This window comes from Erpetoichthys calabaricus, chromosome 18 (assembly GCF_900747795.2).
Source record: "Erpetoichthys calabaricus chromosome 18, fErpCal1.3, whole genome shotgun sequence".
NCBI classification, from domain to species: Eukaryota; Metazoa; Chordata; class Cladistia; order Polypteriformes; family Polypteridae; genus Erpetoichthys; species Erpetoichthys calabaricus.
The window spans coordinates 51,491,241-51,517,644 of NC_041411.2; the positions used below are offsets into that span (position 1 = coordinate 51,491,241).

Below are 26,404 nucleotides of genomic sequence, written 5' to 3' on the forward strand. Positions count from 1 at the left end.
ATACAACAACAACAACAACATTTATTTATATAGCACATTTTCATACAAAAAGTACCTCAAAGTGCTTTACATAATGAAGAGAAGAAAAATAAAAGACAAAATAAGAAATTAAAATAAGACAACATTAGTTAACATAGAAAGGAGTAAGGTCCGATGGCCAGGGTGGACAGAAAAAACAAAAAAAAAACTCCAGAAGGCTGGAGAAAAAAATAAAATCTGTAGGGGTTCCAGGCCACGAGACCGCCCAGTCCCCTCTGGGCATTCTACCTAACAGAAATGAAATTGTCCTCTTTGTAGTTCGGGTTTTTCACGGAGTCACTTGATGCTGATGGTCATACAGACTTCTGGCTTTTAATCCATCCATCATTGTTGGAACATCATGGTGCTTTGGGTAGATGGTGGTGGCGCACGCCACCACCAACAGGACACCGGAAAAGGAAACAGAAGAGAAAGTAGGGGTTAGTACAGATTTTGAATGAATAGTTATTATAATGAATTGGATATACAGAGTATCAGGATTAAATTACAGTGAAGTTATGAGAAGGCCATGTTAAAATAATGTGTTTTTAGTAGTTTTTTTAAAGTGCTCCACTGTATTAGCCTGGCGAATTCCTACTGGCAGGCTATTCCAGATTTTAGGTGCATAACAGCAGAAGGCCGCCTCACCACTTCTTTTAAGTTTTGCTCTTGGAATTCTAAGGAGACACTCAGTTGAGGATCTGAGGTTCCGATTTGGAATATAAGGTGTCAGACATTCCGATATATAAGCCGGGGCGAGATTATTTAAAGCTTTATAAACCATAAGCAGAATTTTAAAGTCAATTCTGAATGACACAGGTAACCAGTGTAGTGACATCAAAACTGGAGAAATGTGTTCGGATTTTCTTTTCCTGGTAAGGATTCTAGCAGCTGCATTCTGCACTAATTGCAAACGATTGATGTCTTTTTTGGGTAGTCCTGAGAGGAGTGCGTTACAGTACTCTAGCCGACTGAAAACAAACGCATGAACTAATTTCTCTGCATCTTTCGATGATATAAGAGGTCTAACTTTTGCTATGTTTCTTAGGTGAAAAAATGTTGTCCTAGTGATCTGATTAATATGCGATTTAAAATTCAGATTACAATCAACGGTTACCCCTAAGCTTTTTACCTCCGTTTTGACTTTTAATCCTAATACATCCAGTTTATTTCTAATAGCCTCATTGTATCCATTATTGCCAATCACTAAGATTTCGGTTTTTTCTTTATTTAATTTGAGAAAGTTACTATTCATCCATTCTGAGATACAGGTTAGACATTGTGTTAGCGAATCAAGAGATTTGGGGTCATCAGGTGCTATTGATAAATACAGCTGTGTGTCATCAGCATAGCTGTGGTAGCTCACGTTGTGCCCTGAGATAATCTGACCTAATGGAAGCATGTAGATTGAGAAGAGCAGAGGACCCAGGATAGAGCCTTGTGGAACACCATATAGAATATCATGTGTCTTTGAGTTATAATTACCACAACTAACAAAGAATTTTCTCCCTGCCAGGTAGGATTCAAACCAATTTAAGACACTGCCAGAGAGGCCCACCCATTGACTAAGGCGATTCTTAAGAATATTATGATCAATGGTGTCAAATGCGGCACTCAGATCTAAGAGGATGAGAACAGATAAATGGCCTCTGTCTGCATTTACCCGCAAGTCATTTACTACTTTAACGAGTGCAGTTTCTGTGCTGTGATTTGTTCTAAAACCTGACTGAAATTTATCAAGAATAGCATGTTTATTGAGGTGCTCATTTAACTGTATAATGACTGCCTTCTCTAGAATTTTACTTAAGAAAGGCAGGTTAGAGATGGGTCTATAATTTTCAAGAGCAGAGGGATCGAGATTATTTTTCTTAAGTAGGGGTTTAACTACCGCAGTCTTAAGACAGTCTGGGAAGACCCCCGTATCTAATGACAAATTTACTATGTCAAGAACATTATCAATAAGCACGCCCGATACTTCTTTGAAAAAATTAGTTGGTATTGGGTCAAGGGCACAGGTGGAGGGTTTCATTTGAGAAATTATTTTATGTAAATCAGGTAAATCTATCCTAGTGAAAGACTGATAACAAAACTTCTGTCATTGCTTGGTATTCAAAGTTTGAAAAATGGCAGACATTACATAAGAAGATTGACAAACAAATGTAGACCACTCAGTATATCAAGACTGTTTGTCTTGCTAATAAAGATTCCTTTAAAATATCGTCAATGTTTCTGCTTCAACTATGTGACTCAGTAGTTTATTCCAGATTCAGATACAACTCTTTATTTGAAGAAGTACTTCCTGGCTTTAGTCTTAAATGCACTCCCCCTTATTTTTGACTGGTGTACTCAATTATGTGATGACCCGTTTAAATGCAATAATTCTGCTGAATCAACTTTATACATGCTTTTAATAATTTTGAAGACACAGTTTAGGTTGCCATGCTGTCTTCTCTGATCAAGACTAAACAGATGTAATACCCTGAACCTGACAGTGGAGGACATCTCCATTAACCCTTGGATGGACTTGACTGCTCTGTTCTGCATAGCTTCAAGTGGTGCAATGTTTTTTTTGTAGCAGCACACAGTACTCTAGATGCAGTCTCATTGGCGCTGTCCTGTTACTATATTGTGAGTGACAGGGTAATGGACAGGGATATGAGAAACAAATGTAATTAAATAATAGGCTGAGATCCCACCCAAACTTAAAGCTGAAGAAACACACACAAATCCTGACTATTTGAATTTATTTCTCATTGGCGACAGCTCTGAAGTTTTGTTTTAAATATCCAGAAACTAGGATGTCACAGATAGCACACCACCAACTTATATAGCAGTACATCATGTATCGCCACCTCTGGCTGCCAGATGGAAGCACTAGTGAATGGCTGCTAACAAAAAAAGTTCACAAAATGGCAGCACAAAACAAAAAAAAAAATTAATGAAAACATTTAGAAAGTTGAAAAACACGCATAACATAAAAAAATAAACATGAAGTAAGCATGCAATAAAACGTACAACATAACCCTCTCCTTAGAATTTTACAATAATTAAGGAGAATGAATTTCATATTTAAGTAGACTTTGGTTTCAGTTCAGGGTATCATTACTGAATTTACTGTAAGGCAGAAAATATTGCTGTTACGCCACATCAACAGCTTTGTGTATAAGTTATTAAATTATTCAGTTGCTGTATTAAAACAGAGTGCCTTCATGCAAAAGCTGAACAGTGTACTATACAGGGTGCGCACAAAGTCCGTATACCCCTATCTTTAGGAGCATTTACAGGAATAACCATGACAATTTGGTTCCTGTGGACATCAGCCTAAGTCTTCCCGGTATTTCGAGGTGTGTTTCCGACATCCCGTATGGTGCTGCCACCTGCTGCCGCTCAAGAAATCACAACAACGTGGTGGTTGTTCCAAGACAAAGCGATGGGTGACACAAGTGTTTTCACGATCGAGGAGCGTTTGGTGGCCACTGTGTGGGATCATGAGCAGCCTGTTACTGGGAAATCGATCAAAAATGTCATGGATGACTTTGTTGTGCGTTTTGGGAAGGCATCGCCGACAAAGAGGATGTTGTTGCAGTGGGAGAAGAAGGCTTTTGCAATGGGCAGCGTTGATGTGCCGCGAAGTGGAAGACCATCCACAAGGCATGAAACGTGTGCAGATGTGGCAGAGTCTGTCCAACGATCCCCAATGAAATCCACTCATAAATGTGCTGCTGAGTTGGGAATAGCGGAATCGACAATGTGAAAACACATCAAACAGGACTTGCAAATGAAATTTTGGCGTCTATTGCCCGTTAACGAGTTATCAGATGCCGACTTGGCCAGACGTCAGGAAGCTTGTGATCTGATGCTGCACCTATTTCCAGCAAATGCTGAGAAGGAAAAGGTTATGTTCTCTGACGAGTGCGCGATTTATCGCAGCTCCCGCAATCGAAACGTGTTTTTCTGGGGAAAAGAAAATCCACATTTCTTTGAAGAAATTGAGCATAGCCCACCACACGTGATGATCTGGGCCGGAATGACAGCACAGCATTTGTTTGGCCCTTATTTTTTTTATGGTTCTGTTAACCAAATCAGTTATCTGGAAATGCTGAATGGCTGGCTCATCCCGCAACTGAGAAACCAGGACGTCCTTGATAGTGTTTGCCCATTTCGCAATCACCGTGTGTGATTGCCTCAACGATGTTTTTGGGAATCGTTGGATCGGACGAGGATCAAACAACAATCCCGCTCCTCTTCCGTGGCCTCCGAGAAGCCCTGATCTCACAACTCCAGATAATGCACTCTGGGGGTTTATCAAAGAAGACGTGCGGAAGCGCCGTTATTCATCGAAACTGAAACATGCGGTTCGTGCAGCGTCACCCCGCAAATGTTGCAGAACATGAGCAGGAGAACCTGGCTGCACATTCGGCTATGCAGAGATCATGGAGGGACCCATACAGATGTTTTGGATTCCTAAGAGGTAACCTTTAGCTTTCAAAATCCTCCCAAAGATAGGGGTATATGGACTTTGTGCGCACCCTGTAGATTAACATTTTAAATTACAAATGTTTAATACAGTAATCTCTCCTCCATCGCGGGGGTTGCGTTCCAGACCCCCCCGCAAAAGGTGAAAATCCACGAAGTAGAAACCATATGTTTATATGGTTATTTTTATATTGTCATGCTTGGGTCAAAGATTTGCAAAGAAACACAGGAGGTTGTAGAGAGACAGGAACTTTATTCAAACACTGCAAACAAACATTTGTCTCTTTTTCAAAAGTTTAAACTGTGCTCCATGACAAGACAGAGATGACAGTTCCATCTCACAATTAAAAGAATGCAAACATATCTTCCTCTTCAAAGGGGTGCGTGTCAGAGAGAGAGAGAAAAGCAAACAGTCAAAAATCAATAGGGCTGTTTGGCATTTAAGTATGCGAAGTACCGCCGGACAAAGTAGCTGCAAGGAAGGGAGCAAGCATTTTTCAGAGGAGTGTCCGTATCCTCTAGGCCAGTGTGCGAACAGCTCCTCGGCTCACACCCCCTCCCGTCAGGAACAGAGAATGTCAGCGAGAGAGAGAAAGAGAGGAAAGCAAACAATCAAAAATCAATACATGCTGTTTGATCTTTTAAGTATGCGAAGCACCATGCGGGAAGCATATCACTTGCAAAGCAGCCACATGTAAGCCCAGCAAAGAAGGGAGCAGTGTGAAGGTAATCTTTCAGCGTTTTTTGAGGAGCGGCCATGTCCTCTAGGGGTGCGAACAGCCCCCGTGCTCACAATATATTTGAGGAGTTTTATTTAATACATAATACGCACTGTGGTTGGATAGCTTCTCAGCCATCTGCCAATAGCGTCCCTTGTATGAAATCAACTGGGCAAACCAACTGAGGAAGCATGTACCAGAAATTAAAAGACCCATTGTCCGCAGAAATCCGCGAACCAGCAAAAAATCCGTGATATATATTTAAATATGCTTACATATAAAATCCGCGATGGAGTGAAGCCGCGAAAGTCGAAGCGCGATATAGCGAGGGATTACTGTAAAACATAGCAAAAGGGCAATTTATCAAATTTTATGAAAAAATGCTTTTGTTAGAATATTATATGTTCCACTGTGTTGGTTTTTCTATTCAGTATTAATTGTACAGTATGTGAGGGACAATCATAAATACTGTATATGAATAATAATTTAATTCAAAGTTTTTAATCACATATCCCAAAATTATTGTGAACAATGCAGGTTGCAGCCAATAGTCCTAGATAGTGCGTTTTCCTTTTAGGGTGATTGTGATGGCTGCTAATGGAAGAGATGACATCTGTTGCCATCAACATTAAGCTTTAGTTGTTCCTTTTATATTGCCTACCCTGCTTTTCATGGCCTCAGTTATTTCCTGCTGATTGTGACTGGGTGATGCTGTGACTCATGACATATATTCTTTGTTAACAGAGTGTGGTGTGAACTGTCACAGGCAGTGCAAGGATCAGGTTTCCCTTGAATGTAAGAAGAAATTCAAAGTGTCCTCCAGTGACAGCTCCTTCCATTCCTGTCCATCCACTCCTGCACCCGAATCTAGCCACAAGAGTCATGGCTGGAGTAAGTCTGGTATTTTACCTGCTACTAGCTATGTTCACTTTAGGTTTATTGTGCATATTGTGTTAATTGTAAATATTTTTGGATAGTGAAACAGAAAAACTGGCTAGATTGAAGGTGAGTATTTTTTTTATGAAATGCCAGTGGTTCAGGGCAAGAAAATGAAGTATCCAGTGAACAAGGAGGCCTTTGTAGGAAAAGGAAACAGCAAGGATGTAGGCTTCTTATTGGACCCCTATGAAAGCAAATGACATCTGTCCAAAATAGTGCAAATTTAGTGTTTCAAGTACTTGCAGTATGTGGTTTCCTGTATAATTAAAGACAAATGTGTTTATAATCAAAGTCACAGCACTTACTCAAGGTAGACACCTTCTGACAAGCACCATTTTTCTTTTCTTCTTCTGTAATGTTTTCCAAATGTAGGTTCTGAAGAAGAAAATATCTTTTTCCCTCATGGGGAAGGAGTGGAACAGACAGAGGAGCCTCGATGCCAGCAACCCATTTTAGTAGCAAGCTCCACACACAAAATCTCAATCCCCCTGCTTGTCCAGACTTTGGAACACAGCACTCAAACAGAACCTGGCAGATGGACCCCAAAAGAACAGCAATCCCTGGACCAGGACGAAATTTTGAAGGAGCTACAAGTAGCACAACAGGTGAGGTTCTGTTGGCATGACAACTGAAGTGAAGTTTCCTAGTCTGTAAAACTGAAATATCGTTACCATTCTCAGTTTAGTCTAGTACTTTTTAGATTGCAATATTTTATTATGCTAAACAGCACTTTGGTAATTTAAGGTGCTATAGAAATAAATTTACATTGACACTGATGGAAATTATGACTAGGGTAAGCCTGGCTTACAGGTCTACTTTTATGCTAGCTGCTTAGACTAAAACAATTGTGTGTGAAACTAAAAAGTATCTGCTGTACTGCTTGCAGGTCATAAACCAACTCACCCAGGAGAGGGACACATTACACAGAACCCTTTCCTGTCTACAGAAGGAAGTGGAGGAGCTGAGGTCAAACAGGCCACCGTTAATCCCTGAGACACCTGTTTCACTTGTACTGAAGATGGATGCATTGCATTTGCGCAGAAGTTCTCAAAGCTGAGAAGAAAAAGATTTTCCCCAAAAGTAACAGTACAGAGCCTTTTGAGCAAAGTGAAACATTCAGTTATCCTAAATCCAAGCCTCATTTCTCTACAGACAAGGATCACAATTTTCTGTTTTAAGTCATAACTCCATTTCATTGTCACATTTTCAGATCTTCACATATGCAACTGTCAGTTTGGCTGGTGACTTTCTGAAGTATCTTTTGCTATGCAGTGACACTCCTGTTCAGCTACAATGAAGGCGATGATTCTGCAAAATAAAACATCTGGAATACAACTAAGAACCTTTGACATATTTATTGCTCTTCTTGTAATACCCAGCAATATTTCATTTGAAGCATGCTAGAGTGGACCTCTCCAGTTAAGGAGTCAACACCAAACAGCATTACCACATCTCCTATTCAGTGAAGAAGTTTGAAACATTTCACACTTTCAGACCTTTTCTATGACTTCAAAGGGTTTGGCATGGAAGGGGTGGGGTATGGGAGGGAAGGGCCAGTAGTTGCTTGTAAATAATAATTGTGTGGTGTTTGTGAAAAAAATAAAGTCTCATTCTGAGCTACATGTCCCTGTTTCAATACAACACTTTCATGCAAAAATTGGATAGTGTTTAAGAATCAACACGGCTTCCAGGAATTTGTCTACAGTAGTTTGATGCTATAAATCAGATTGGCAAGATGCTACATGCAGCCATTTGCTAGCTGTCAGTCTCCCAGAAAGATGTGCAGCATTATTTTTTTCTATGAAATCTATTTGTCTGAGCTGAGGATACTTTTATGTTACAGCCGGTGTTTAATACCTGGATCAATTCTCTTTTCTTTTTATTTATTATTTTTATTGCTTTTTGATTATTTTGTTGTATTTAATGTTACTGAATAGCAGATACAAGTCATATTTTGCAGGAAAGGGTCTGCACCTGCACTTTCATCACAAATGAAAAGATTGTCCACTTTGGTGAATTTGCTTTGCAAAACATGTAACAAACAATACTGAAATAAACGTTAGTGTTCAGCTAGATAGTTGTGTAAATAGGAAAATGTCTCCAATGATCTGTACTCACTTGAGGTTTTTTCTTTGTGACTTCTAGTCTTTGTTTGATGACAGGATAATGAAAATGTTCAAGTGAGATCCAAATCCTGCCCCTTCATGGGAAGACATGATAAAGCACCTTCACCTTGCTTGAAAGAGATATACAAGTTATTTAACTGAAATAGTTACAAATAATACTTAGCTGCACAAAAGCAAACCAACAAAAAAAAATTCACATAACTTATTGAGCAACCATCAAATCGATACATCATAGCCATCTTTAATCTTGGAAAATAATAGAAGATTGCAAGTGATGAAAAATATTATGAAAAGAACAATGAAAATCAGCAGTGGAACCTGATACATTTATTTTCTAATCACACATTGTTTTTGGATTTGTTATTAAATGTAATGAAGGATTGATTTTAAATATTTATACAACTGAAACCTAGTGTTGCCTAGTTTTGTGGGTAAGCATTTCACATTGTTACATTTAATGTCATTTATGCTAAACATGACAGCAGGCTACTCTATTTTAAACCACAAAGATGAGAGTTCAGTCCCTGCCTTCAATTTACTATGTGTTGGTAAGGTAATACACTACACCAGAGTAAAGTTAATCTCATATTTACAAAGGCTATGAATACTTTTCAACTCTGATAATTTCGATTTTTCCTTTTTAGTAAATTGTTGAAAGGTGTTTGGTTTTGTTAATTTGACATGATGTATACAGTTTGTAGATCAACTGGAAAAATTTCTACTTTAATATACTATTAGTTTATAATATGAAACAATACAATGTGAAAATAGATCTGAGTTTTGAATACATTTTTAAGAAGCTATAATTTCATTAGAGTTAAAGAGGGATAAGTGGAAAATGGCTTTCAACACTGGCCTAGGAGATTATAAGGAAATGGTAATGGCATATTGTTTGGCAGATAACCCCGAGTATTTCATTCTTTTGTAAAATTACATTTTTTGAGATGTTTTAGGAATTTGTGTACTCATTTACATTGATTATATTAATTTATTTGCCCAATTACGAATAGCATGTATCCCACATTAGGCAAGCTTTTGTTCTCCTCTGAAAGAATAAACTTTATTTTAAACTTGAGAAGTGTGAATTTCATCAAACCTTATTATTTACAGGCTACAAAATCTCTCATTACACCATTCATTCAAAGCAGGTGCAATGTTTATTTGGACTTACTCATTTTTATTGATGGTTTATTAGAAGGTTTAGGTCTATAATACCCTTGTAGTGACCAAAACCTTTAAGAAATCATTTTCATAAGTCCCAATTTTAATGTATCCAGGAAGCTGAAACTAATTGAATTAGAAGTCAATGTGAAGAACATTGGGGTAGGGCCAGTCCTGTCACACAGTTGTGGCAACACTGGGAAGTTAGGATAAAAGGTTAACAATGGTCAATTTGGAGAGTTCCCCCTCCCTAAGAGAATCCCAGAGAGGGTGCTCTGAGGGAATCCCCAGGGAGTTCAGTGATTGTCCAGAGAATATTCCAGAGAGAGAGAGAGAGAGATTCTTTAGGATGGTGCAGAGAGTTTTAAATGAAGGCTGAACCTTCTCCTAATTAAAGTCATTTCCAGTTACAAAATCCTTGCTTAAGTCCATTTTGTGCTTTCTGACTCAAGAAGTCTGCAAAGGGGCCTCTGGAAAGATGTCGGGTCACTTTTGATATAAATCTTTGTTATCAGATGAAGTCCAGGTAGATCGTGGTACAAGCTGGAGTTTCGTCACCTAGTTTGGAATGCAAGTGGGGGTTTTGTACAGCAGGATGCCTGCATCTGTGTTAAATTTGCTTTCAGAAGCTAGAGACAATAAAATTCTACCTCAAACTTTTCGCTAAGCATTAATCACCGTCTTTCCCAAACAAAATAAGGACTTATTACAATGTGCATCATACAGACCAATTTCACTTCTGAATAATGATGTTAAGATACTCTCCAAAGTCCTAGCTAGAAGGATGGAGAAAGTGCTGCCTTCGGTAATATCACAAGATCAAACTGGATTTATTAAAGGCCAACACTTAGCTGCCAATCTTCGACGCCTGTTTAATGTATTGTATTCACCCACAAATTCAAACACCCCAGAGATATTACTATCTTTGAATGCAGAAATAGCATTTGATATGATTGAATGGAACTACCTTTTCACTACATTCCAGAAATTTGGGTTTGGCCCGCACATTTGTGCATGGATCAAACTACTGTATACCAATCCAGAAGGTTCAGTTTGTATTAACAATGTTAATTTACAGGTGCTGGTCATAAAATTAGAATATCATGACAAAGTTGATTTATTTCAGTAATTCCATTCAAAAAGTGAAACTTGTATATTAGATTCATTCATTACACACAAACTGATGTTTAATCAAATGTTTCTTTTAATTTTGATGATTATAACTGACAACTAATGAAAGTCCCAAATTCAGTATCTCAGAAAATTAGAATATTGTGAAAAGGTTCAATATTGAAGACACCTGGTGCCACACTCTAATCAGCTAATTAACTCAAAACCCCTGCAAAAGCCTTTAAATGGTCTCTCAGTCTAGTTCTGTAGGCTACACAATCATGGGGAAGACTGCTGACTTGACAGTTGTCCAAAAGACGACCATTGACACCTTGCACAAGGAGGGCAAGACACAAAAGGTCACTGCTAAAGAGGCTGGCTGTTCACAGAGCTCTGTGTCCAAGCACATTAATAGAGAGGCGAAGGGAAGGACAAGATGTGGTAGAAAAAAGTGTACAAGCAATAGGGATAACTGCACCCTGGAGAGGATTGTGAAACAAAACCCATTCAAAAATGTGGGGGAGATTCACAAAGAGTGGACTGTACCTGGAGTCAGTGCTTCAAGAACCACCACGCACAGACATATGCAAGACATGGGTTTCAGCTGTCGCATTCCTTGTGTCAAGCCACTCTTGAACAAGAGACAGAGTCAGAAGCGTCTCGCCTTTGGACTGCTGCTGAGTGGTTCTGATGAAAGTAAATTTTGCATTTCCTTTGGAAATCAAGGTCCCAGAGTCTGGAGGAAGAGAGGAGAGGCACAGAATCCACGTTGCGTGAGGTCCAGTGTAAAGTTTCCTCAGTCAGTGATGGTTTGAGGTGCCATGTCATCGGCTGGTGTTGGTCCATTGTGTTTTCTGAGGTCCAAGGTCAACGTAGCCGTCTACCAGGAAGTTTTAGAGCACTTCATGCTTCCTGCTGCTGACGAACTTTATGGAGATGCAGATTTCATTTTCCAACAGGACCTGGCACCTGCACACAGTGCCAAAGCTACCAGTACCTGGTTTAAGGACCATGGTATCCCTGTTCTTGATTGGCCAGCAAACTCGCCTGACCTTAACCCCATAGAAAATCTATGGGGTATTGTGAAGAGGAAGATGCAATACGCCAGACCCAACAATTCAGAAGAGCTGAAGGCCACTATCAGAGCAACATGGGCTCTCATAACACCTGAGCAGTGCCACAGACTGATCGACTCCATGCCACGCCGCATTGCTGCAGTAATCCAGGCCAAAGGAGCCCCAACTAAATATTGAGTGCTGTACATGCTCATACTTTTCATGTTCGTATCTTTCAGTTGGCCAACATTTCTAAAAATCCTTTTTTTGCATTGGTCTTAATTGATATTCTAATTTTCCGAGATACTGAATTTAGGATTTTCATTAGTTGTCAGTTATAATCATCAACATTAAAAGAAATAAACATTTGAAATACATCAGTCTGTGTGTAATGAATGAATCTAATATACAAGTTTCACTTTTTGAATGGAATTACTGAAATAAATCAACTTTGTCATGATATTCTAATTTTATGACCAGCACCTGTAGACTACTTTAAACTAGAACGTGGAACCAGACAAGGATGCCCCTTGTCACCACTGCTTTTTGCAATCTCCATTGAGCCACTGGCAGTTCACTGTCAAAATGCTTATGAGATAAAGGGGATTATCATAGAAGGACTTGAACAGAAAATTTCTCTATACGCAGATGATATGGTACTGTATATATCAGATCCACAAAATTCTGTGCCTGCAGTCCTAACAGCACTTACAGAATTTCAAAAGATTTCTGGTCTCAGAATTAATTTGACTAAAAGTGTGCTCTTTCCATTGAATTCTCAAGCACACAATATTAGATTAGACACCTTCCCTTTTATCATAGCAGATCAGTTCAAAAACCTAGGGGTAAACATCACAAGTAGACATAAAGCTCTATATCAACAACATTTCTCTGTCTGTATGGAAAATATTAAGCAAGACTTGCATAGATGGTCAACCCTTCATTTCACTTTGGCTGGAAGAATTAACATTGTTAAGATGAATATCCTCCTTAAGCTTCTCTTTTTATTTCAAAACATTCCAATATATATCAATAAATCATTTTTTAAGAAATTAGATTCAACCATAACCTTATTTATTTAGAATTCAAAACATCCACATATCCAAAGAGCAACCCTACAAAGACCTAAAGCGGAAGGCAGCATGGCTCTACCTAACTTTCAATTTTATTACTGGGAAGCAAATATATAAGCTATAAAAACCTGGACATGGACACAAATAGATGAACATACACATGCTTGGTCCGCACTAGAAATATAATCCTGCAGGACTTCTTTACATTCCATGCTTTGTGCCCCAATAAATGCAAGTTATCGCTAATATACTAACAACCCAATTGTGCTTCATTCACTCAGAATATGGAACGAATGTAGGCAGCATTTTAAGATAAAGAAGCTTTTATCTGTAGCACCTCTGCATGAGAACCACCTTTTTCCACTCTCTCAAACATATGCAGTTTTTAATGTCTGGAAAACATTTGGGATTAAATCACTTAGAGATCTGTACATAGACAACATCATTGCATCCAACGAACGATTACAATCCAAATTTAATTTTCCAGCAACGCATTTCTTTCACTACCTTCAAATCAGAAACTTTGTTAAGCAGAGCCTGCCCAATTTTGCTCACCTCCCACCTACCTCTAGCCAGAAGAAATATCAATCAGTCTTGAGGACTCAGACAGCATTTATGTAATGTATAAAACCAATCTTGAGTTACCTCCCTTTCAAAGATCCAAGAGGACATTGGGAAAAGGATCTCTCACACAACATCTCTGAAAAGAAGTGGAAGGTAGCAATGCGGGGAATTCACCTGAGCTCCATATGTGCAAAGCATACAATTATTCAACTCAAAATTATATATCAAGCACGTCTGTTTCGCTTAAAATTGCCCAAAATGTTTCCAGGGCAAGATCCAACCTGCAAACATTGCAATCAAGCTCCAGCCTCACTAGGCCACATGTTCTGGACCTGTACCAAATTAACATCATTCTGGATCAAAATCTTTAAATGCCTATCAGATAGCCTTGGTGTCATAGTCCCTCCTAAGCCACTAACAGCTGTGTTTGGTGTACTCCCAGATGGGCTGAAAGTGGAGAAGGACAAACAAACTGTAATTGCGTTTCCTATACTATTGGTACTTAGAGTTATCTTGCTCAACTGGAAGAATCCTAACTGTCTTATTCTAAGTCTGTGAGTAACTGATGCTACATATATTTGAAACTGAAAAAAAATCAAATTTGTACTTAAGAGGATCTGTGCAGAACTTTTTCAAAACCTGGTAGGATTTAATCAATAACATTTTAGAATAAACTTTTAAAGCAATGAGGAAACAGATTCTCTCCACTTTTTCTTTTCTTTTTTTTCTCTTCTTCATTTATTTTTATTAACTTATTAATTAATCTATTTACTTACTTTTACTAGCTTTAAGTTTTATTCTGCTGGCTTAGTTCTCTTTCTCATGGGTGGGGGTTGATTTGTTTTCAATCTTATTTTTGTAAAAATTTATTTATTTGTATGGAATGTTGTGTGATTTCAATAAAATAAAAATAAAAATAAATAAACAAATTTGCTTTCTTAACAAGCCTGGTGTGTCACTAAAGCCTAGTAGAATGGGCAATGCCCACTTTGTCCTCAACCATACTATATACAACTGTCCATGTGGAAAAAAAATCCTGAATTATATCAGTTCCTGCTTTTTAGTGTCCTTCCAAGTGGCTTGACTTTTGTTGATTGTTATTGCAAAACACAACTTTACATGAGTAATTAACAACAACAATTTATTTCTTGTATTGCCCAAAATCACACAAGAAGACCCTAAGAAGACAAGAAAAAACTCCCAAAAAATACCCTTGTAGGAAAAAAATGTAAGAAATCTTGAAAAAGGCAATTCAGAGAGAGAGACCCCTTTCTAGATTGGTTGTATATTGAATGTGTGTCAAAAAATGGGTTAAATACAATGCAAAAAACAAAACACAAGTAATCCTCTTCACAGAGCTACATGACCAATCTATCATTGCCACCTCAGGAAATCAGTAGAAATGTATGAAATTTGAGCATATATTATTATTATTAGATGATTACTATTTTCATTTGTTTACCTTATTCACTTTTGTTTTTTTGTTTTTCAACAATTGTATATAGTCCCCCCTATAAAGCATGCAGATGAGAAGGCATATGGAAAGCAGTCATTGTAGATATACATGAGTGCGAGTACACTATGTGTTACATCGATGTATTAACATGAAGAGTGAAGAGTGCAGAACAGTAGTTTGAAGCATCTCAACACAATTTCTGTGGCTTCCTCATTAGAAATCACAAACCACAATCTAAGACCGACGCTAGTGTGTTGTGGGATTTAAGCACTGCAGTCAAAATCGAAAAGTGGGGTTTTATCCCCTTTATCAAGTTAAATGAAGTTAAGTGGTTTTATTGTCATACCGTCCATATTGCAGCATGACATAATGTTCCCCAGGACTATGGTGTAACAAATACATAAACACAGAACATATGCAAGACAGGTAAAGAACTGTACTATCCCATAAATAGATAAACACATAATATGTAAGTGAATAGACAGATAGTAATAATTTGACATTAATTAATACATAAATAATAACAACAAATAAAAAAAACAACAGTACTAATAAGTGTAACAAATGTACTGCCTATAAATAAGCAATTAGGGTACAGATCTGAAGCAGGAGGGCAACACAGAGTTCAAAGTCTGGACAACTAAGGGGTAAAAGCTGTTGTAGTATCAGGCAAAACTATTTCAGATTCTATAGCACCCTCTGGGTGCTATTAAGAATTGGGAGAAAGACACCATGGGAGGATAGGGAGTAGTCCTTCACAATGCTTTTGTCTCTGATATGGATGTGAGCAAAACTGAAGCACCTCAAGGAATAGTCTTATCTCATTTTTTTCTTTACTCAGTACACCTCAAACTGTAAATATAACACCGGGTCATGTCATTTGCAGATGTTCTCAGATAATTCTGCACTTATGGGGTGTATCAATATGGGGGTGAGACATAGTATAGAAGTCAGATGGAGAATTTTGTTTCTTGGTTCAGAAAGAACTTAACATTAGCAAAACAAAGAACTGGTAATTGACTTTTGCTGCACCAAAGAACCTTTGTGTCCAGTAACAATTTAGGGAGTGGACGCACAGATGGTCCACTCCTACAAGTGCAGTATTTGTGGGTCCACATTAATGACAGGCTGGCTTAGTCTCAAAACACTAAGGAACTACAGTATATAAGAAAGGGCAGAGCAGACTATTTTTTCTTTGGAGACTGTGTTCCTTTAATATGGGTAAAAACATCTTTCACCTTTTCTACAACTGTTCAATGGCCAGAGCAATCTTCTACGCTGTGATGTAATGAGCCAGTAACATCACTTAAAGAAAGACCTACCAAATGAACAAGCTAATTAAAAGGCAGGCTCAGCTCTGGGACACACTAAGGGCCCCCTGGAGGTTGAAGGGAAGAAGAAAATTAAAAACAAAATTGGCATTATGAACAATGCTATGCATCCTCCCTCTTACACACTAACATTGAGTACTTTCAGCAAATGACTTATTCAGCAGAAGTAGGTCAAGAAACAGGGCTCCTTTACACTAACAGTAATATGCCTGCATAATGCCTCATTGTGACCAAGACTGCCAAGTCAGGGTTTATCTTTCTTTTTAATTTTCTTCCTTTTTTGTCATTCTGGTGTGTGATCAGACTGGAGTGTGGATGTATGTGCATTGTCACATACGTGCGCATAGGGGACTGCTGAAGGACTCTAGTGACTGCAATTCTAATGCCGGTCTAGAGGTTAGCACTGTGTCCTAATGCCTTTCTCCCTTCCTCCCTCCAAGAACCATTTGATTTGAAGTCACTTGTGGTGTCCAGTGTACACCTGGACCCACCTCTTCCTTTCAGAAGGGCACAAAACCAGAAGCTCTGCCATCTTGTGACAGTTCTGTTTTGAACTCGTGTATGCACAGCTGACTCAGCCACAATTGCGTTTTTTTTTGTTTTTTTTTTATTTTACTGCAACCAATTATATGGGGTGGCCAGCTTGGTACTCTGTATTGTTGTCCTCTCTTTCTGTTACAGTATTTATTTATTTAATGAACTTTTGTTAAAAGTCAGCCACACACATAGGGCCAATTAAATATCACTAGTCCACCTAACCTGCAAGTCTTAGAACTGTGTGAGGAAACCAGAGCACACAGAGGAAACCCATGCAGAAACGGGGAGAACATCCAAACTCCATGCAGTGATAACCCAGGACATGAACCCAGGTCTCCTTTCTGTAAAGCAGCTGTGCTACCACTGGGCCATCATGCTGCCCTATGTTAGTATGTATATTTGATATTAAACTACTTTTTGTCTCTTAGTTATAAACAAGGTCTATCATAAACTCCCCCCCCCCATCCCATAGTTTAAACAATATTGAGCCAATTGGTCAAATGACATATAAATTAGGTTTATGTTCCCATTTTATGATTCACTCATCACTCCGTATTTCTCATTTGAAGCCTACTTATTCTAGCCCTTATACTAGGTGATTATCTCTTATGTCACTGATGGAAGATGGGAGTATAAATTTCAGAATATTTTTGATTCCGAACATCGTGATTCCCCAGTGCATTATCTGACCCACTGGAAAAGGCGTGGAGTGGAGGACTGATCTTTGGTCCATAGCAGGACATTTATGTTTCCCAATTATTACGGCATTATTATGCATTGTGCTCATCCTGGGAAGCCTAATAAACATGCCTGGAGTTTGAGCTTTAAGAGGTTATATTATGATTTGTGATGATTCTCAGTGTGAAGAAGTATTCTGTACTAATATTTTCTGTCCTTTATTCACTTGTTTTAAATTTATGCAGGCATATTTCTGTTGGTAAAAAGCATTTCTTGACATATACATTTTTTATTTATCATGCGGCCATTTTGTTTTCTGAGATGCCAACCGTTTGGACCATTTGTTGTTTGTAATGGTGCTGTGATGACAATGAATTAGCATATGTGTATTCATTAAGTCTATCACTATTTAACATGCCAATGTGCCATCGACTTAATGTAAGTTTCTAGATATATACAAACAGTTATGCTAATTAATGTTAATAGTTAATGTTTTGAATTTCTGGTAGTTAGGACTTTTTAGCTAGCTGCTAGATTCTTCTTGATAGATCTGGTTTTGACCTCTTCCAATTTTAACTTCAACTTTTCTTTCATCTCCCAATCCTTGTACTGTTTTCTTTTACTTCTGTCACCTTTGTAATATGAGAATGTTAAGGGTCTAAATACAGTGAGATCAAAAGTGAGAACTGAGAGAATACTGTTAACATGAGGGAGAATGATGCCTTTAAATTAACTGTCTTTTAGTATTAGCATGGATGGACAATCTATACTAATAAAAGGCAAAGCCCTCACTCTCACTCACTCACTCACTCACTCACTCACTCACTCACTCACTCACTCACTCACTCACTCACTCATCACTAATTGTCCAACTTCCCGTGTGGGTGGAAGGCTGAAATTTGGCAGGCTCATTCCTTACAGCTTACTTACAAAAGTTAGGCAGGTTTCATTTCGAAATTCTACGCGTAACAGTCATAACTGGAACCTCTTTTTTGTCCATATACTGTAATAGACTGCAGCTCGATGGCCGTGGGAGGCGGAATTGCATATCGCGTCATCACGCCTCCCATGTAATCACGTGAAAAGGAAGAGCCCCAAAGAGCGCTGAAGAAAACATTCATTACACAATTGAGAAGGCAGTGAAACAATAAGAAGCGAGCGAGTGACGCATACAAGCATATTCATAAGTGCAGCTACTGCGGAAACAAAGCACGGTGTAAACCGTAAGTTTAAATTAAGTTTATAGAAACGCTCCTGCTGCCGTATGCAATACCATATTCGCGACATACAAGTTTAATGAGAAGACACGAGGTATAAACGAGACTTTGGATCACTTTGTAACGGAGTTAAAATTGCTGTAGCGAGAAACTTTTAAGTGCCGGGTCTTAGCTAACATTAAATAAAGCCGTGGACATCGCAAACATCACACAAGAGAGCGGCTCACGTGAACTGACTGAATGCAGCACGAGTGATCACTTCGATGAATCAAACCTGTTTAAAAAACACATTAAACAATTTATAGAAACGCTCCCGCTGCCGTTTGCAATACCATATTCGCAACATACAAGTTTAATGAGAAAACACGAGGTATAAACGAGACTTTGGATCACTTTGTAACGGAGTTAAAATTGCTATAGCAAGAAACTTTTAAGTGCTGGGTCTTAGCTAACATTAAATAAAGCCGTGGACATCGCAACATTACACAACAGAGCGGCTCACGTGAACTGACTGAACGCAGCACGAGTGATCATTTCGATGAATCAAACCTGTTCAAAAAACACATTACACAATTGATAATGTAGGAAAAGAATATGAAGCGACTGACGCATACAGACATTTTCATGAGTGCAGGTACTTCGGAAACAAAGCACCGTGTACACCTAAAGTTTAAATTAAGTTCATAGACCTACAAAAGGTTGCCATTGATTTGAGGCAAGATTGCTTTTCTCCTGTACAACTATACGTTGCATTCTCAACAGTAAGCTTGCACAGCTTGGTTATATTACAACTGGAGTGCTGAACTGACAACGTAGTATACAAAGAGAACTATAACAATCGTAATAAACGAACAATAAAACAGCGGAGAATCCGTGGATTAAATAAAAAGGCTGCTTCCTTGGCGAAGCAAGGAAAAAGGATGACCTTATATGGCGTTCGTTTATAAAACAGCGGAGAACCTGTGTAAAGGCTGCTTCACAAAAAAACAGCAGAGCGCCTTATAAGAGCAGGCAGTCAGCTAAAGAAGGGAATCAATAAATAACTATAATCGTAATAAACGAACAAAAAATAGCGGAGAATCCGCGGATTACATAAAGGAAATGGGTACCTGAACAGAAAAGTGAGTCTCAAATAGCTACACAATAACTATAACAATCGTACTAAACGAACAATAAAACAATACAGAACCGCTAAGCAAGGAGAAAGGACGGCCTTATATGGCATTCGTTTATAAAACAGCGGAGAGGCTGTGTAAAGGCAGCTTCACAAAAAAACAGATCCTTAACAAATTGTTATTGGTATATTTTCCCTCAATTTAAAAAGGTTTTCTTTTCTTCTAAATAAAAATTGAAAAGCAGTACTTCACCGCTGCGAATATATGTGAATGTATGTATATATATGTGTATGTCTATATATATATATATATATATATATGTGTATATATATGTAGATATGTATATATATATGTAGATGTATATATATGTGTCTGTATGTGTATATATATATATATATATATATATATATATATATATATATATATATATATATGTGTGTGTATGTATGTATGTATGTGTGTATATATATATATATGTATGTATATGTATGTATGTGTATATGTATATATGTATATGTGTGTGTGTATGTATGTGTGTATATGTATGTGTATATATATGTTGATATGTGTATATATATATATATATATATATATATGTGGATGTGTATATGTGTATATATATATATATATATATATATATGTATATGTAGATATGTGTATATATGTATATATATGTTTACATAACCTCTTTAACACACTACTTCTCCGCTGCGAAGCGCGGGTATTTTGCTAGTATGACAAGAAATGGATTTCTTTGTTTTAAACAAAAGGCCCACTGTAAAATGCTAAATAATGGCAAAACCAAAAACAACAAAATAGTGCAGGATGACATTACCAAAATAATAATAAAATATTATAACTAAAAGAAATGTCAATACAAATTTAATAAAATTAGTCAAAATAGAGACTACATGCTTCAAGACTAAAATTCAACTATGACTTTTTTTGTACTTTTGTATCTTTTAAACTAGGTTGTCTTGTTAATATTTTTTGGTTAACCGACTTATGGCTTACAGTTTACAAATTTGATTTTCTTTGAGCTTTTAATTTTCTGTTCTTCCAGTAACATAACCAATACCTGCCTTATGACAACCTGTTACACATAGCGTAATGCCTTCAGAGTACAGGAGGTACTGAATTTTTAAGTATAATGTAAACCACTTAAGAATAATGCTTTTCAGTCCAATTAACATTTCAAAACTTTGTATTAGAATTCTGCAGTCAGCACTTAAATCTAAAATGAAGTATTTACTACATCATCACGTATTAGAATACCACTTATAGCAGTAGTTTCATTTCTATGACTAGGTTCCAAGACAAAATTAAATTTCTAATATTTTTACACTAATCTGTTATATTACATATATATTATGTAATATAACAGCTTTCTATTTAAGACAAATTTAGGAAGAAATGGTAAGCATGTAATTAAGCTAAAGTATAGTTTAAAGAACATTCAGATTTAGATATGATGTCTTCAGGGTTACCCATGCCTAATTGTAAGTTAATCTGAATATCCCAAAACCCCATAGGAAATAAAATAGACCAGAAATAGTGCACACATAATGCAATGAAAAAAATTGAGAAAAAATAAAAAGAAAAAAAAAAAAAAAAAATAAAACCCAGACCATAACAATTTGCTGAGGTAAGATAGGTCTAGAAACCTTTACGTATTGAAAGATCTTCAGATACAGTGGAACCTCTAGATACGAGTTTAATTCGTTCCAGCACTGAGCTTGTATAGCGAATTTCTCGTATCTAGAACAAACTTCCCCATTGAAAAAAATGGAAATCCAGTTAATCCGTTCCGCACCCCAAATATATTAACATAAAAATCAATTTTCCTAACAAATAACACTGATAAATTATATATACTGTAGTCTACCTTTAATACATAACACTGGTAAATAATATAACTGATCATTCAAAGAATCAAAACAGGTGTCCAAAGTGCAGTAGAGCATTCAATAAATCTTTAAATAAATAATCCTTAAAACAGTTGTGAAGTGGAGGTTTAAAATACACAAGAATAACAATCCTTTAACACGAGGTTAAAACGTCAAAAGGATGCAGTCTTTAAAAAACAGATGACAATCCCCGGTGCTTCTTCTCTGTTAGCGTCTCACCTGCGGGCTCTGCAACAGGCGAGACACTCTTAATGCAGCTGACCTTCTCTACACCGTCCTGCTTCAGCTGTTTGGCTCGCCTGTTCAGCTCACTGTTCAGCTACACGCGAGCCTGCACTCGCTCGCTCGCTCTCCCGCACTGCCCGCCTGCCTGCGCGCGCTCTCTCTCTCTCTTTTCTTTTACTTCTTCTCCCCCTTATCCGGCTCGCGCTTCTCTATATATGCGGGGAGGACATGGCAGCTGCAGCCCATCAGCCACAGGAACAATCATGGATGTGGGCAGTTTCCCACCTGTGCACTTAAGTGAGAAACGCAGACACCGCAGATCGCGGCTCGCAACTGCTACCACGCCCCCTCGCTAAGCCACGAGCTATACCCACAGCCTGGCTCGTGGCTCGTTACGCGAGCCAATGCTCGCATTTAGATCTGAATTTTTCGCTCATACTTTCCTCGTATTTTGAATTTCTCGTATACAGAGGTGATCGTATCTCGAGGTTCCACTGTATTTGAAGGATTAAGGATGTCCAGTACTTTCATATAAACAAATAAAATAGTAATCTGACTTCGTTTTCCTGTTCATTAATATATATTTACTTATTATGTCTAAAGAACAACCAACCTAACCCTGAGCCTGTTGCTCTAGCAATGGTCCGAAAATTCTTTCTTTTATGGATTAAATCCAACAGGTAAAGGTTAAATCACAAATTATAGTTGTCTTTCTCATCAGTCTTTTATAATGAGTATAGCAATTCATAACTATATTATACATATAAATATTTCAAAGTACTCTATCATCACTATGGAGAACATCTCTTTCAAACTGCAGTTAGACAGACTAGGCAAAAAAAAAAAAACTAGTTTATTAAATCTGTTAAAATTTCTTTTATGAATTATTTGAGGAAAGAATTTAGGTAGCTTTAATGCAAGCAACAGTGAAATTGTCCCAGATATAAAGTTCAAAGACAAGTAATGTGGTCTGTTTGCAAGAGTAATGTTGAGTAGAGAAGATCTAGTTAGAGGTTTAGGTTGGGGTGAAGAAACAGGTAGGAGGAAGATCCTAAACATTGTTGCCTTTCCCAAAATATGAGAGTGACATACCCAAGTCATCGCTATTGCAAAGCTGTGTTTACCCTCTGGCCAAAACTTTAACAGCACTTTCATTTTGACTAACAGTGCAAGGTTTCTCTGTGTAAATGGATCGATTATGTAACAAACAAGTTATTGCCATCCCACATTTTCAAAGCAATTAGCTTTTCGCAGGATGTGCTTGCTGATTATCTGCCTGGACATCATCTTCTGGCAGCTCCTACTGAGTTAGGACAGTTCATGAGCCATCCTAAATTCTATTGAAGTTAGGAGTAGTCTTCTAAATTAGGAAAACTGACAAAATACTTTTGCTCCTACTCCTAAGAGAAGGACCAAATATGAGTCACGGAATTTTGAGCCAGTAAGAGCTGTTTTCCTACTGAGAGACACTTGATAAATATGGGCACAGAATAAGGTTACCAACATCCACCCATTTTACTAAATCCTCCTAACTAGAGCAGAATCGCAGGAGAGCTGGAACCTATCCCAGTAAGCAATCGGGTACAAGGCAGGAATAATCTTCGGGCAGGATACCAGTTCAATGCAGGGTGAAGACACTCACACAGGCCAATTTAGCAATACCAATTCACCTAACCTACATTTCTTTGGAGTGTGGAAGAAAACCAGAGCATCCTATGGAAATTCAAGCAGACATGGGAAGAACAGTTCACACAGCGTGCACAAAGTATGAAAACCCCAATCTCCTTGTTGTGAGGCAGCAGCAGTACCACTGTGGCACTATTCTGCCCATATATACCTACAATGTTAACCAAAGTTAAACTTCTCTGTGGGAAGGACATGTGGGAAAGTCAGGAGAAATGTAAAAGAAGAAAACTATTTGAAGAAATAGAAATATTAGTAGCCAGAAAGGATGAATATGATTTGGCAATATAGGTCTACTGTCGAAAAACAGAGGTATAGTCCCATAAAAACCTTAGGCATTGGAGGAGCAAAGTACTTAGAAAGGGCTTGGAGATATGGGTCTAAAATGTCTGTGAGTTGAAATGTAAAGTCTGCACAATTTGGAATTGTGTATGTTGGTGTTTGAAATTGTATAAACTGGAGGAGATGTTTCTTAAACTGGCATTACACACAAAAGGGAGGGGAATGTGTGAAATTTACTTTTGACAAATAGAACATAAAGGAATTGTTTTGTATGAAGATTTGAATAAAGCAGCATATAAAGTGGAAACAGGCCTTCAAAGAAAGGAAAAGGTTCTCAAAGGGATAATAAAAAGACAGAGAAGAAGAGGGAAAGAAAAGAAAGTCCTTCATGCTCTACAACTGAAAGCAAAAAGAAAAAGAAGGAAGAAAGGACTAGATAATTTAGATTTCAGGGACAGCAATATGTGGAGCTCTTAGTAATTTAACAGGTTATCCAGGAAGGCATTACCCAGCTTTGAACATTTTGGAAAAGAGATTAAATGGCCACCAAAAGGAAAAAAAAAAAACTTTTCATTGCCTTTAAAGGTACATAATCATTTATAAAACAGGATCCCAGTTTGTTCTTATATGTTGCCATGAATGTCTAAAACTTGCTTTTAACCTTGACCCATATTCCATTCTTCTCATTTCTGCTGAGTGATTCTTTTTCTGATGTAAATGTTATTTTAATTCAGAAGTTATCAAAGTTTTATTGTTTGGCTAAATTTTGATCCTCAGTTTTCAATATATAATCACAGGATTTTATCTATGTCTGACAGGTATTGCTCTGACTTGTGTATTTTGCACATTACAACAGCATCATAACTCAGACTTCCATTTGCAGTGATCTGATAAAATCATCCTGAATTGCCATAATGGTTTTCAGCTGTTTCTTGTTCTTTTTCTTTTGCCATTTATACTTTTGTGCCACGTGGTGTTACTTATGCTTTGGTTAAGGTTGTTTTATTGAACAAAGAGAAAAAAGTAAATAATTCTCTGACTGACTCAAAATCAGATTTTCATTGTATACAATAAAATTCATAAAAGCTCATTATTTTCTTATACAATTACAGTCACAACCATCTCAATGAAAAATTATTACAGAAATATTGTATAAATGTGTATTTCTATAAGCTGTACATTGTAAACTGGACCTCTGAATAAGTGTGTATGATCAGACAATGCAGACTTTTCCTTAATTCAAGTTTTGTTTGTATGCATGAGATGCTTTAGGTTGCACTGGTGTTATGTTGGGACTGGTGCAAAGATGAGATGTAGCAGCTTGTAACTCTTAAATATATCATATGGGTTCAAAAAAGTCATAGATAAAGATTTCACACTGTGTTGAATACGGCAAGTACTTTGGTGATTTATTGTACATTACTGCATTTTATTGAAGGTTATTTTGTGTTTAGTTTTAATTACAGTTATTGTGTACAGTGAAATATAAATAAGCAGTACACTACAGTATATGCATAGAAAATGTTTTCTATAGTGTATGATACATAAGTACCAGCACATAGTGTAGTATTCAGCAAAGTGAAATTGAGCAAACCTGAATAAGTGGCCTGAGTTGCCTCGAAAGCTTGCATATTGTAATATTTTTAGTTAGCCAATAAAAGGTGTCATTTTGCTTGACTTCTCACTACAATAATAGAAATAGTCAGTCAGTCATTCTCCAACCCGCTATATCCTAACACAGGGTCACAGGGGTCTGCTAGAGCCAATCCCAGCCAATATAAGGCGCAAGGCAGGAACAAACCCTGGGCAGGGCACCAGCCCACCGCAGGGCACACACACACCAAGCACACACCAGGGACAATTTAGGATCACCTAACCTGCATGTCTTTGGATTGTGGGAGAAAACAGGAGCACCCAGAGGAAATCCACACAGACATGGGGAGAACATGCAAACTCCATGCAGGAAGGACCCAGGAAGCGAACCCAGGTCTCTTTACTGCGAGGCAGCAGCGCTACCACTGCACCACCATAATAGAAATAACAAAGTTAAAAAAAATGACACCACATCTGGTCAGGTTGGGGAGCATGCACTGGTACAGCACATTGCCGCACTGATTACACAACAAAATATCTTGTGATCCCAGTTGACAACCACCCAGGCAGACATGCGGCCCAGTCCCACTCCCCAGAAAAGACAATCTGCTGCAGCCAGGTGTTAAGTGGGCATCCCCTTGGTCTGGTCCAGCTGCTTGGGTCCTCAACAATGAGGATCCTGATCACCCTCGGGCAATTGTGCCACGTGGCCATAGTGCCATAATGGACGCTCCCTCACAATGCAGGTAATTTGCCTCACTCGGCACTCCATAAGCAACTGCTCATTCAACACAAAGTCAAACCACCAGTACCCACGGATTCTCCAAAGAGACCCTGTACCAAAGGAGTCCTTGTGTCAGGTCACTGGATAGAATCCATGTCTTACAACATTATAGCAAAACAGGAAGCACCAAGACTTTAAAGACTTGGACCACTGTCCTTTTGCAGAGATACCGGGAATGCCACACACCTCATGACTTCCCAAGCTTTCCCAATCCATCTACTAACTTCACAGGAAGAGTCACCAGTGACATGAATGTTGCTGCCGAGTTAAGCAAACCTCTCAACAAGGTTGACATTCTTTCCGCAGACAGGTACACTGAAGATGGCTGTAACGAAGAGGTCATTAATGGCCTGGC

At 37.9% G+C, this 26,404-nt stretch overlaps 1 protein-coding gene across 1 annotated transcript in view; it reads left to right on the forward strand.

Annotated features, from left to right (window-relative positions):
- Positions 1 to 9,351, forward strand: part of rasgrp4 (RAS guanyl releasing protein 4) — a 156,057-nt gene extending 146,706 nt beyond the window's left edge. Inside the window, exons 15-17 of the mRNA XM_051921377.1 lie at positions 5,958 to 6,104; positions 6,525 to 6,757; positions 7,039 to 9,351. Coding sequence (XP_051777337.1) covers positions 5,958 to 6,104; positions 6,525 to 6,757; positions 7,039 to 7,209 — 551 coding nt within the window. The 3' untranslated portion in view covers positions 7,210 to 9,351. The remainder of the gene's footprint in view (positions 1 to 5,957; positions 6,105 to 6,524; positions 6,758 to 7,038) is intronic.
- Positions 9,352 to 26,404: the final 17,053 nt, after the last annotated feature.